The 12,720-nt window shown below is 38.2% G+C and overlaps 1 protein-coding gene across 1 annotated transcript in view; it reads left to right on the top strand.

Moving 5' to 3' along the window:
• The window catches only part of LOC124153638 (dynein axonemal heavy chain 10), a 208,524-nt gene that overhangs the window by 146,703 nt on the left and 49,101 nt on the right, over positions 1 to 12,720 (top strand). The window contains exons 50-58 of the mRNA XM_046526934.1: positions 136 to 313; positions 401 to 558; positions 2,637 to 2,752; positions 5,899 to 6,094; positions 6,168 to 6,344; positions 7,855 to 8,028; positions 8,266 to 8,475; positions 8,780 to 8,914; positions 11,388 to 11,537. Coding sequence (XP_046382890.1) covers positions 136 to 313; positions 401 to 558; positions 2,637 to 2,752; positions 5,899 to 6,094; positions 6,168 to 6,344; positions 7,855 to 8,028; positions 8,266 to 8,475; positions 8,780 to 8,914; positions 11,388 to 11,537 — 1,494 coding nt within the window. The remainder of the gene's footprint in view (positions 1 to 135; positions 314 to 400; positions 559 to 2,636; positions 2,753 to 5,898; positions 6,095 to 6,167; positions 6,345 to 7,854; positions 8,029 to 8,265; positions 8,476 to 8,779; positions 8,915 to 11,387; positions 11,538 to 12,720) is intronic.

The raw sequence follows: 12,720 nt of genomic DNA, 5'->3' as shown, positions 1-12,720 counted from the left end.
ACATTATGAGTTGAAAATAATTACTTTCCTTAATGTAACCTGCACTGTTCAAATTATTGGCTAGCCTTGTAATCTCTTCATTTACTCAACTTTCATAAACCAATATTTTTTCCATTATTTGAATTTTTATTATAGATTTTAGAGGAATACAATGAATTCAATTCACGTTTAGAGCTTGTCCTCTTTGAAGATGCCCTTGAGCATTTGACAAGAATACATAGAACTATTAGAATGCACCGAGGTCATTGCCTTTTGGTGGGTTTAGGAGGAAATGGGAAGCAATGTCTGACTCGATTAGCTGCATTCACTGCAGGTGTGTGCTAAATTTAGTTAAAATCTTTTTCCCTTCCTTGGTGTATGATCAAAAGTGTTCTAAAAATGTTTAATGCCTGTGTTATAGGATGTGGGATGTTTGAAATAACCCTTTCACGTGGATATAATGAGAATAGCTTGAAAGACGACATGAAAAAGTTATACACCAGGGTTACTGTGGAGAATAAACCCACTGTTTTCCTCTTCACGGAATCTCATGTGGCTGAAGAGGGTTTTTTTGAAACAGTAAGTTATTTAGCTATTTCTTTGGCTCCCTGTAACATTTTTCTAGTGCTTCTTTCTGTTTATTATGGAGAAAAATTCAGGTAAATAGGCAAATTTTAATGCCTTTTCCTTTATTATCTAGTTTTATTTGCAAGATAGCTACACTCAAAGAATTTTCTCTCATGTTGAGGAGGCTGAATTTCTTATACTAGTTGAGATTTTTCTGAATATTTTCTCACCTCATAGTCACTTTTCAACATTGAGAAACATAATGATTGGCAGTGCCTGTGGATATATAATTTGAAATAGTACTAACAATGGGAGACCATGAAACTTGCTCTACCTGTTTCAATGCCATATTTTTTTGGCCATCGGAATGGTGAACACATCCCTGAAATAGTAGTGGTTCCGTTGAATGGGCCTTAGTTTGGCTGTAATTAATTAATTTTCATGTGGTACTTTTCACAAGCGGCTTATAGTTCCATGATATCGCACCACTAATCAGGTTGGCCAGGTGGGGTAGTGGTTATAACCTATAGCGTTTAACGCTATATCATTTACGGCTGCCACCCAGGGGACCAGGGTTCGGGGCTTCGTGATGGCAATATATTTTGTTGTCTTCATTGTGATCATACGGCGTCAACTTTTTCATTAATTTTAATTGCGACAAGCATAGACATGAGACTATTTTTTTATCATCATAATGGCGTTTAGGTATTTAAGCAGTGTCATTTCAAACACGGAGATACGACGACTACACTAGTAAGGGTTGGTGTGCGCAAAAATGTTAATTTTTTCATTGCTTATACTGATTAACTTCCACATTAAAAATGAAAACCACTCTTGCGAGAGCACCCACCATTAAAGGCTCGCGGCGATGAACAACATGCATACAGACGTAATTATTAAAAACAAAAAACGATTATAAAATGCCATATTTCTCGAATACTTGTAATTCACTTTACTCCAAAGGGAGTTTACTTACACAGTACTTATGTGCTATAAGAACCATTCCGAAATATAATTTCCATTAATAAATAGGATGAAATAAAAGTTGATGACCCTGGACCGGGCGTGGTGGCGTATAAAATACGTCAATCTTCGAAAACCAAGGATTTCAACATCGTACGTGCATTCTGGACTAGAATGGTCTCGTGTATTCCTACAATGTACTTTGACTGTGTATATTGCGAGTTTTCAAAGTTCGAGGTATTGTAGCTAATTTTTTTAGATCAGCCAGAGGAACCCGTCACACGTGGCGTATAAATTACGCCGCCCGACCGGCCGTGTACCTTTATATCTGTATCACCTATAAATGTACAAGATTTTACTAATTTCTACAAATAAAGATTAATTTTAACAAAAATCGAGTGCTATCATATATGCACATAACATGGGCAAAGTACGCCATTCTCCCGGTTGTGTAGAAATAACAGTCGTGCCTGCTAGAGGGTTAAAAACAACAATTACACCAAATGTGTCTTGTGCTCGCCTCTTCCCAAAATCTTCCGTAGCCCTTCCAATATAATAACAAGATGCCCACCAACAAATGTCATTTCTTCGAAAAAAAGCCACTGTTTTAGCCCCCCGCTAATCTTTCGGTATGTTTTTAAGGAGAGTAGAAAGTGGAGCCTTCACTTCTCCGCGTTGGAAATGACACTGCTTAAATACATAAACGCCATTATGATGATAAAAAAATGGTCTCATGTCTATGCTTGTCGCAATTAAAATTAATGAAAAAGTTGACGCCATATGATCACAATGAAGACAACAAAATATACAGCCATCACGAAACCCCGAACCCTGGCCCCCTGGGTGGTAGTCGTAAACGCTAACCACTACCCTACCTGACCCGCCTGATGAGTGATGCGATATCATGGAACTATACACGGCTTGTGAAAAGTACCGCATGAAAATTAATTAATTACAGCCAAACTAAGGCCCATTCAACGGAACCACTACTAGTTCAGGGATGTGTTCACCATTCCGAAGGCCATAAAAAATATGGCATTGAAAACGGCGGAGCAAGTTTCGTGGTCTCCCCTTGTAAGATTTAAAGTATGAAATTAATTTTCTTTTAATGCCATATTTCTTATTAGATCAATAATATACTTGCCGTTGGCACCATTCCTGCTCTCTTTACTGAAGAGGAGAAAGATGAGGTTGTAAATAAGTTGAGACCTGCTGCTCAAAAGGCTGGATCATCAGTGACAAAGTGAGCATAACCTTTTAAACTTTAGCTCCTCTGTTATTTATGAATTTTTCTCACTTCATAAATGTAGTTTATTCCTATTATTCTTCTCATTAAAAAGCATCAAATTTCATTCCTATTGTGATGGCTGGAGACTTGAGGAGGTTAATGTTGATTTTGGTGGAGCATTTAATACCTGTAAAACCAGCAACTCACCTGATATACATATTTGTTAATGCTTTTAGGTGTGGATGGCTAGTATATTTTTTTCATGAGGAGACTTTCTGAGTTCTACTTAGCAACAAAATTTTCATAATGTTGGCCTTTATATCATATTTTAGTGAAGGAAGTCCTTGAAGCTGTCTATCATTCATTCTCACATATATATGTACAGTGGCGGAAAAAATTAACGCAAAGCTCGTTGGCGTCTGAGAGCGGACAGCTCAGGAACTACTTGTCTTAAAAAAATTTGCCCTCGTAATGCTCTCATACAACCGGGAGTTTTAAAAGCAATACATATATCCCTTATACCGGGGAAATAATCATGCCCGTCGCATTATGACTAGGCGCAAAAGATCCAGCTACGAATTCTTCGCCATATTCTCCGAAGTATGCTTCGCCCTCGACTCACCTAGAATGGAATCTACTCTCGTCGGGACATCAGTGGACATAGCCGACATATTGGGCTACCCTAGAACCCAATCTTTCTGGTGGTGTAGTGGGTAAAGTATCATGCTACAAATCAAAGGTTCCACGGATCAAGTCCCAGTGATGGATGACTTGATGCTGCGCACAAACACTCACTTTAAACATTTTCTGATCTTAAAACTTCGCAATGCCTATCACAAGATCCATAGGTTGCTGCATGGCTATTGAATTCTTACGCGCTTATTTATTTGTTGAGATTCAACTACTATATTACATAACCATTTGGGCAGTTGACTGTGGAGTGAATTTTGACTATCATTTCCGCGTCGTCCAACCCCGTTTCGAAAACGAGATTCAAAGATTATGGAAATTTGAATAGGTGGAAAGGAACTAAATAGAATTCGACTCTATTTTTGAGTAAATATAAGAGAATGATTTTTTTCTAGAATTTGTTTCCGTGGTAATCGAATTATTATTAATATTTTTCTAGCTACAAGTTGATACATTTCATGGACTGATATATTTTTCCTCGTGAATTTCTCGTTCAGGCATAATCAAACAATTGATTCTCGAATTTATTTCTTCTCATTCTCGCGAATATTTCTTTTGTTCAATTCCAATCTTTGATGCTAGCTTTCTTTATAACTTTTGCATAATTCTCCTCTTCTCTGTACACATACTGTACCATGCAGTCATTTACCAGTCTACTCCTTTTTTGTGTCCGAAACCGAACTAAATTAAAAAGGATTTGAATGCGAAGGTACCAAGTGAATATCGCCCAAAAAAGAGGCATCATCTCTCTGCTACAAACATAATTCCAATATCTCTTGCAGTGTGTGTAAACTCTTCTCGGGATTCCCACCGGGTTAATTTTTCCATAATGGCCAACGTTTCAAGCTCCGACTCGGGGCTCATCCTAAGGAATAAATTTTGTTCAACCCCGAAAAGAGTTTACCCACATCATTATCCGGGAAAGCATCAAATCGCATTTCATACCTTACAGTGGTCTATTTGCTAATTGCACTATGCTAACTTAGATTTGCGACATAAACATTGGGTGGGTAATCTGGGGACCCAATTTGCGTTGCTGCAAGGATGTGTTCGGCGACCAATCCGAAATTTTTTAATTGCTGGATTTTAATATCGACGTAAAGGACTACCCGCGGATGATATATTGGAGAGAGACTCCGGTTCCTTCGGCTATATCTGAGCTTAGCGCTGTGGAAATTAAAAATCTATTGATGAATGTTCAAATTTGAATTAAAATATTCCTTTTATTATACATGCGGACGAGAGATTCGCGAAAGAACTTACCAAAACTTTGTTGGCAGCAGCGAAAGACGAGGAATGGCACTGACATAAGAAATGCAGACTGGAAAGCATATAATTGAGTATTTCTTTCGTGATCGTTCCTCACCGGACAATAATGAAACATCAAATATTAGTAAGACTAACGAAGAAAGACGCACTCGGTGTTAATTTTGGTGCATCTGGGGCATTTGAGAGGGGTGCTGGGAGGGGACGCCGGTGGCCATCACCCAAAATCCATTTAGTCACAGCTGTCGGACAATACCGGAATAGAAGTGCATATCCTAAGTTCCCACACCTTCATAGCCACTCGAGAGGCGTCTTCATAGACCGTAGGCTCCTTTCCTGCGTTCGCAGATCTAAAAATATTTCATCACTTCTCTAAAAGTTGGTAGCATCGATTTGTTTATCGCCGACGAGGTGCCAAACAAGGGACAAGTCGTATCACTACGCATCGTTTTTTTTACCTTCTATCATCTTCCGATTTATATTATCAAAGATGAACGCCCTCCTAGCAGCACACGCGGGATGAATTTTGCTGCATTCGAGCCGTGGGAGGGGGAGAAGTGAGCGGGGAGGAGACGGGATCGGCTTGCTGCTCTTGTATCCGCGACGCTGCGTGGGCGTTGGAATATTTTCTTCGCGGGTGCGGACTCAGATTAGGCATTTTGTGGCTAAAGGATGCCAGATACGTCAAAATGGACTACATTTTTGTTCTAAGAGGGCAGTAACTCGGCAAAATCCATAGGGAATGATCATAAAATATTATATTTTTCGAATTTTGACCCTCCCCCCCTAAATTGCATTTGAGCGAGGGTCAGGGGTTCACGTAGAGGTCTCAAATTTTTCAGGCCTTATTTTTGATCGGTCCCACAACTTTTTTTCATTGGGCCAGATAGATTTAAAAAAAATCGATTTTTGCAATCCGCCCTAATGTACATGTCTATTTGATGCCTGCAGTAGTTTATTCAGCTTTACTTTCCTTACTTATGGTCTTCTCAAGGAATAGAAACATATCTTTGTAATCTTACTGAATAAAGAAAATGTGGCATCATAAATATTATCAATGAAAAATGCTGTAGATAATCTAAGAGAATCAATCCTGTCTTGAAAGTGGTTGCATTTTTGTAGTTACACTAGTATTGATCCCAGAAAATTTTTCAATGGTAGGTTTTTAAGATTTCACTAATATTTATTTACATCCTTGTCTTTAGGGAATCTGTTTGGCAATACTTCTGTTCTATGGCATTGTTAAATCTCCATGTGGTGCTGACGATGTCTCCTGCTGGTGATAGCATGCGTACAAGGGCCAGAAATTTTCCTGCTATTGTTGGAAGTACAGTAATTGATTGGTTTCAACCATGGCCCCAACAAGCCCTTCTAGCCGTTGCTCGCTTATACCTTGCTGAGGTGAGTATTTTGTGATATGCTTTTGCAAAATATTTTGTAAGGTGTTCCTTAATGGTGTTATTTCTCATTACAGAATAGCAAGATTCCAGAGAACCTTCGTAAAACCATCATTTCCCATGTGGTGCATGTACATCAATCAGCCTTGAAATATGTGGTTCAGTTTGAGGTGAAATTGAGAAGAAAAAATTATATCACTCCAAAGCATTATTTGGATTTCATAGTGAGCTACTTAAGTCTCCTTAATGAAAAGGTATTTATAATGAAAAGACTTGTTAGTGATTTTGAAGGTACGATCCTTGGTCGTAAAGAAAGATTGAAGAGAGCTCTTTGCTCTTATCGACAGTTGGGTAGTTATATTTCCATAGGCCACTGAGATTTGAGCTTTGCAAAACAGATTTAGTTCCCTGCAATTGATTGGCTGCTAGTGATTTGTTTCCCATTCCTTGTGCACTCTTGCAGAATATGTAATTGGAAACCAGAGGCTGAGTACAGCTACAACAGATGTCAAATTGTTGTGTACTGTCATACTAGCCTGGCCACCCGGAAAATCATACCTCATTTTATGCATTATTTCAGAATGCTCCTAATAGAGATAGATTTGGGCAAAGCAAATTTGTAAGTGACAGGCCCAGCAGCTGCTGAGTTGCCCAAATACTTACATACTCAGTGGTTGTCCATGGACTCGAAGCAAGTTGGCTTCTTTAGCACCGCCACACTCTTTTAACTTTAGGATCAAGTGTGGCTGTGCTCAACAGTAATTCCACCACCAGCCGTGTGATATGGTTCTAACGCAAATTTACGATGCATATACCTAACTTTCCCGTGCCAAAATTTTCCTTAATGAATTTTCTGTTTCTATGCAACCTGTTTCTCCAATTTTCATTTATTGTCAGCTGTGACAGAGATTGAAAATAAAGAGAACAAGGTTTTTCCATTTCCCATTCAATTGCCTACATCTTAAACTATTTGCAGCAAATAAATGATGTCCTAAACCCTATGATGGATGAGTTGATGATGTCACATGCTCCTGCTGAGCATGTCACCATTTCTCAGCTATTCCTATTCCTTGGATCTGTCTAATATGGTTTGTTGGTGTTTACACTCTTGTAGCTCATTCAATCGATAAGTTTCACCCTGAATGAGTTATGAACTGGAACTCTAAACATCAACAACTCGTGAAATGTGGGCTGCAACCCTTGAATTTTTTTATTTTCAGCTTATGAGAGAATGGCTGAATGAGGAAGATTTTATTTCTCATTACTTATCTTTCTGCTTTATTACTGAATTTTTTCCTTGAATTTGATTTTTGGTCTTGGAGAATGATCTCATTCAGCCCTACTTTTTCTTACTTCTCACCCTCACAGCTTCCCAACTGCAACACCACATTTCAACCTGGCCTATTTCAGTCACTCTCCCTCCTTTCCTCTCTCACCCATATTCACCTATATTTTTGTATATACATGTACGTTTAGATGTAGAAATTAATTATATCTGTATGTAGTGATATTTAAGTTATTCATTTCACTATGTATGTGAAAAAAATCTGCATTCTAAGAAAAAATTAATTTAGGTTATTATTTCAGAAAATAATACTTATTTCTGTGACTGCATGAGAGCTGAATTTGTATTTTCCTATTATTTACACTTTTTTTACATCTAATTGTCTTATTTCTTGTTGAAGATTATCATTAGCAATTCCAGGCATAATTAACAATTACATATATACCATTGCCTAACTCTGGAATATTTTCTCTGTTTAGGATATGTATATTGTTTCCCAGTGTGAGCGGTTGTCTAGTGGTTTGACAAAGATAGATGAAGCCAGTGAGGAACTTGATGTACTTAATCAAAAACTAGCTTTGCAGAAGATTGCTGTTGCTGAGAAAACAGCAGCATGTGAAGCTCTTCTTGCTGAGATTACATCTGCTACTGGTGTAAGTTGATTTAAATGGTTTGGCATAATATGCTCTGTTTTTACTTGGGATTATGATTTCATGACAGTCTCCTGCCGAGATTTAACAACATGGGTGTAGAACTTAGCATATTGTCTCTAAGTCGTCCATGTAGGTAAGTCTCATGAGAATAGTCACAAGAGAATATGAAACTTCATTTTACTGTCATAAAAAATGTAAAGAATAATTTTTGAACTGATAATTCAAATTTCATTGAAGGAAGCTACATCGAAAAAAGAAATTGCTATTGAGAAAAGCTCGCAAATGGAAGAGCAGAGCAAAGTTATAAAGAAAGAAAAGGCTGAAGCTGAGGAAGCATTAGCCGATGCACTTCCAGCTCTTGAAGCTGCTAGGATGGCATTGCAGGACTTAGAAAAAGCTGATATCACTGAAATACGCTCATTTGCCACACCTCCAGAGCCAGTGCAGGTGAAAGAATTTTATGAATAAAATTATTACAGCTGCATATAATAGAAATTTTTTCTACCATTTAAAAAAAAAGTGAAAAATTAAAATGCACTTAAATCACAATTATTTTTGCTGACGGGTCTTGTTGTTTGAGGTGAAAGGAGAAAAACCCTTAGAGAAATTTTGATCAAAATCTGAGACCCTAAAGGGTGATAGAATGTTGAATTTTATTTTTTTTTAACTTTTCCTCATGACATTTTTTTCATTTACTCATACTTTTAAGGAAAATTGCCTCATTTCATTTTCTAATTATTCCTCAATCTAGACTGTTTGCGAGTGCATTGTCATAATATTGGGAATCAAGGATGTGTCCTATAAAGCAGCCAAAGGGCTCATGTCAGATCCTAATTTTTTAAGGAAGTTGATGGAAATGAATTGTGATAACATCACTCAAACTCAGGTAAGTACATAAAAAATATCTAAATTAATATAAGCTTCGAAATGTTCCTCAACAAGGTAAATAACATAAAAATATCCCAGGTTGGGTAGAAGCACAGGAGACAAAAAGATTAAAAAAAGCTTTCACAGAACTAAATTTTCAGTGGTATACCTCCACCTTCCTCAGAGTTAGGTAGGAGACTTTAGGTAAAGGATGAAAGATAGCTGAGAGAAGGGGAAATAGTGAGGAGGTAGGGTCCAAAAGGGGGGGGGGAAGAGTCTGCTGAGGCAATTAAGGGATTATCGGTTAATATTTAAGCCAGGAGGAAGAAATGCTTTAAATAGCCATATGTAGGTTAATTCATTGGAATTAAGTTTGAGTGGGTGGTCTGTGGGGGGTAAGGGAGACCAAAACTGATACATTGTAACAATCATTGAATTGACGCTGATGAGTGGCCGCATGTTTTGCCACTGGGAGGGACGAAGAGTGAGAGGAAGTGCATGATGCCCTGTGGTTGTTGATCCTTAGGTTAAAGTTAAGTGGAGGATTTGTCTATACAAAAGGAGGGACAGTGTTGACATTGAATGAGATAAACTACATTCTTGGAAGTACAGGAGGCCGCAAGGGGTAATAATAATAATAATAATAATAATAATAATAATAAAATGTCTTTATTCGGGCGAGGTTGAGACTAAAAAGTCGTCCCCTCTTCCACCTAACACCTAAAATGGGGTGGTGGTGAACAGGAGACGAGATGACTGGGGATAGAAGGAGGGGTAAAAATTGGGCAGGTCTCGCATCTAGGACGACCACAGGGCGAAGGTGTACTATTGGGACTGGTGGGTGACTTATGTAAGGGGTTTGTTGAGCGGAATAAATCTGAAAGGTTTGCTGGTCATCTGAAAGTGATAGTAGGGGGTTTGGCAAAAAGATTGGCTGTCAACTTATTATTTTTTAGAATAGGGAGGAAGGTCTTTAAGGATAAATTGCAGGGATTGTATTTCAGGAAAGTAAGTGGTGCAGAGGGAAAGGTCACGTGGTTCTATTGCAAGGTTCTGGGGGGCATCTGTGTTTGAGAATTTTTTTCACAGGAGGGACTCTGGGTAGCCTCTCTGGAGGAGGGAACGGTGAAGGCTGTGAAGAAAATTATTCAGGGCATCAGGATTATTACAAATACGGTGGCCTCAAATGGAAAGGGAATAGGGAAGGGAGCGTTTAGTGTGGGAAGGATGACAACTGTTAAAGTGAAGGTACTGCTGCTTATTCGTGGGTTTTACATGAACAGAGGTGAGAAATTTGTTATTGTTTCCCCACTATTTCCCCTTCTCTTAGCTATCTTTCATCCTTTACCTACAGTCTCCTACCTAACTCTGAGGAAGGTGGATGTATACCACCGAAATTTTGTTCTGTGAGTGTTTTTTTAAATCTTTTTGTGTACTGTGCTTCTGCCCAACCTGGGATATTTTTATGTTAAATAAATGTATAGTTTTATATAGTTATATTAATATGCAGGTATATAGTTTTTAGCGTTGAATTTTCAGTTGATTTTTACATTATATTTTTTGTTGAAAAATATAGATGTCTGAATATTTTCATGGCCTTTATTTTGTGAATGATCTTTTTTTTATTATGATTAAACCTTTGCATTAGATGTATTTATTATTCATCCTTTTTTTCTTGCCGCAGAGCTATTAGACTAAGTTACTCAGATGTGTTGTGGTATAACACATTTTAAGTACCTGAAGCTCTTTGAACCCTTACCAAGCCCAAAACCTCATGAAAAGTAATAGGGTGGTTTCATATTTTTTTATTGCCTACATCGAAAGATTATTACTCCTGGAGTATGTATTTCATGCTTTTAGATTTTTAAATGACGATATCTATTTTTTGCAATTAAATAAAAAGTGAAAATTTTTAAGTGCAGGAAAATGCGACAGTAGGTATTAATGCTGGGAAAAGCCCATGTGATGTCATTCTGGTTCCGGCTGCCACCGTGTGAGGCCACCTTGGTGGGAGGCTATGAGCGCCACTACGATGCAGGCTGCTAGCAGGTAGCAGAGTTCCCTGCATTTATTTTGTTTCCTGCTAGCAGGGTACTCTTAGGAGGGTTGCTAGCAGGTAGCAGAGAACCCTCCTAGCTACCTGCTAGCAACCCACCTCAGAGTACCCTGCTAGCAGCACGTAGCAGAGTACCCTGCCATTAGGTAGCACTTGGCTCTGGCTGAAAAAATAAAAGTGTAAGGTGACATATTAAGAATATATGTACTTCACTAGGTCAGTGACAAGAGGGAAGTTTTTTTTTCTGCTTAATTTAGTATATTATTTGAATGCGAAAATAATCCCAGAAGTTAACTTACTAAGAAGTTTATTTTGTAGGTTCAAAGAAAATTCTTTCTTTCCTGTGACACTTGGTTTTTAGCTCCATATTTATTCCATTCTAACTGTGCTTCAATACTTTTTCTGGTCATATCTATGTTTTTCTCAATTACTACAGGTCAGAGCAGTGAAAGCTCACATGCAGAAATCTTCCAAGCTTGGAGAAATGAAGTCAATAAGTAAGGCTGGTTATGGCCTGCTTAAATTTGTTGAAGCTGTTCTGTTGTACTGTCATGTTTTCAAAGATGTAAAACCAAAACAAGAAAAGGTTAGTGTTTTGCAAACATTGTACAATATATGTCACAAAAGAGATTTTGAATCTTCTGATGACAAAAAGAAATTTAGATTTTCTTTAAATAGTTACCACAGACTGTGAATTGTCGATCTTTTCTCACCCACCCCATAAAGCACATGTAGTTGATCTCTAAATAGATGATCTTCATGACTTTTTGAAATGATACCATTGTTTAGGGAACTCTGGGAATGTTTTAATACCTCATGAATGCCTCATTTGAATTCCAAAAACTGTAGGATTTATCACAGCCTAAATTTTGGTGGGAGATAGTTCTCCCAAAAACTTTTTCTATTGGTTGGCAGGGACAGTTCTTTCATCACTTTATCCAGGTCATAAATGGGACACACCTGATAAGTATGCAGATGATGTATGTTTATGTTGTTGTTGACCATTGTACTTTTGATCGTCATATGTTACAATACCGTGGTGCCCTCTTCCAGGACGCCACGTCAGTTGGCATTATGTATTCCGGGTTGGCAGATGCAACCCGGTTTGCCTGCCAAGTTTTTCTACATAACTTGATTTTAAATTGGTAACTATGCCTCTCGCAGTCATCAGCTCCCGTGGTGAAGTAGATAGCATGTAGAGCTGTGGATGGGTAGATCATATGATTGGTTCTCCCCGTAGTTAATCTTTTTAGCGGCGATAGCAAGGTTGTACTCGTATTATTACTGCTCCATGTAAGGCTTGGTTTTGAAAACTATACATCCGTGGCTGTGTGATCGCAGATACAGTAAAGTGGTTTGCACGAATGCTTCAAAACCACTGCTCAATGTCGGAAACTATCCTGTCATGTACCATGCCAGGTAGTTGCATCTCACACAAGTTGCCCGGATGGCAACTGCTGCAGGACGTGTATCCATGATCACAGAGCGTGGTTGCGCACTGCAAGACTTTGAAAACAGGAACACGGTGCTCCCATGAATGCAGCTAGTTCGGGATTGCTTCTGTTTTACAAAGTTGATTCTAACGGAAATAATGTATACTGTATGTATGTAATGTGCCCAGTGTATCCTAATATTATTGAAGTAATTCCGATGATTTTGTGTATGATTTTATTATTTTTTTAAATCGCGTAAATAGTGAGCAAGAGTGAAAACATGTACGGATAATCCGCAACACGGTTATACCGCAGCCGGATAATTGGGAGTCTGCT

This window comes from Ischnura elegans, chromosome 2 (assembly GCF_921293095.1).
Source record: "Ischnura elegans chromosome 2, ioIscEleg1.1, whole genome shotgun sequence".
Taxonomy (NCBI): domain Eukaryota; kingdom Metazoa; phylum Arthropoda; class Insecta; order Odonata; family Coenagrionidae; genus Ischnura; species Ischnura elegans.
Note: the sequence above shows the minus strand (reverse complement) of the source record. Positions and strands in the feature narration are given on the sequence as shown.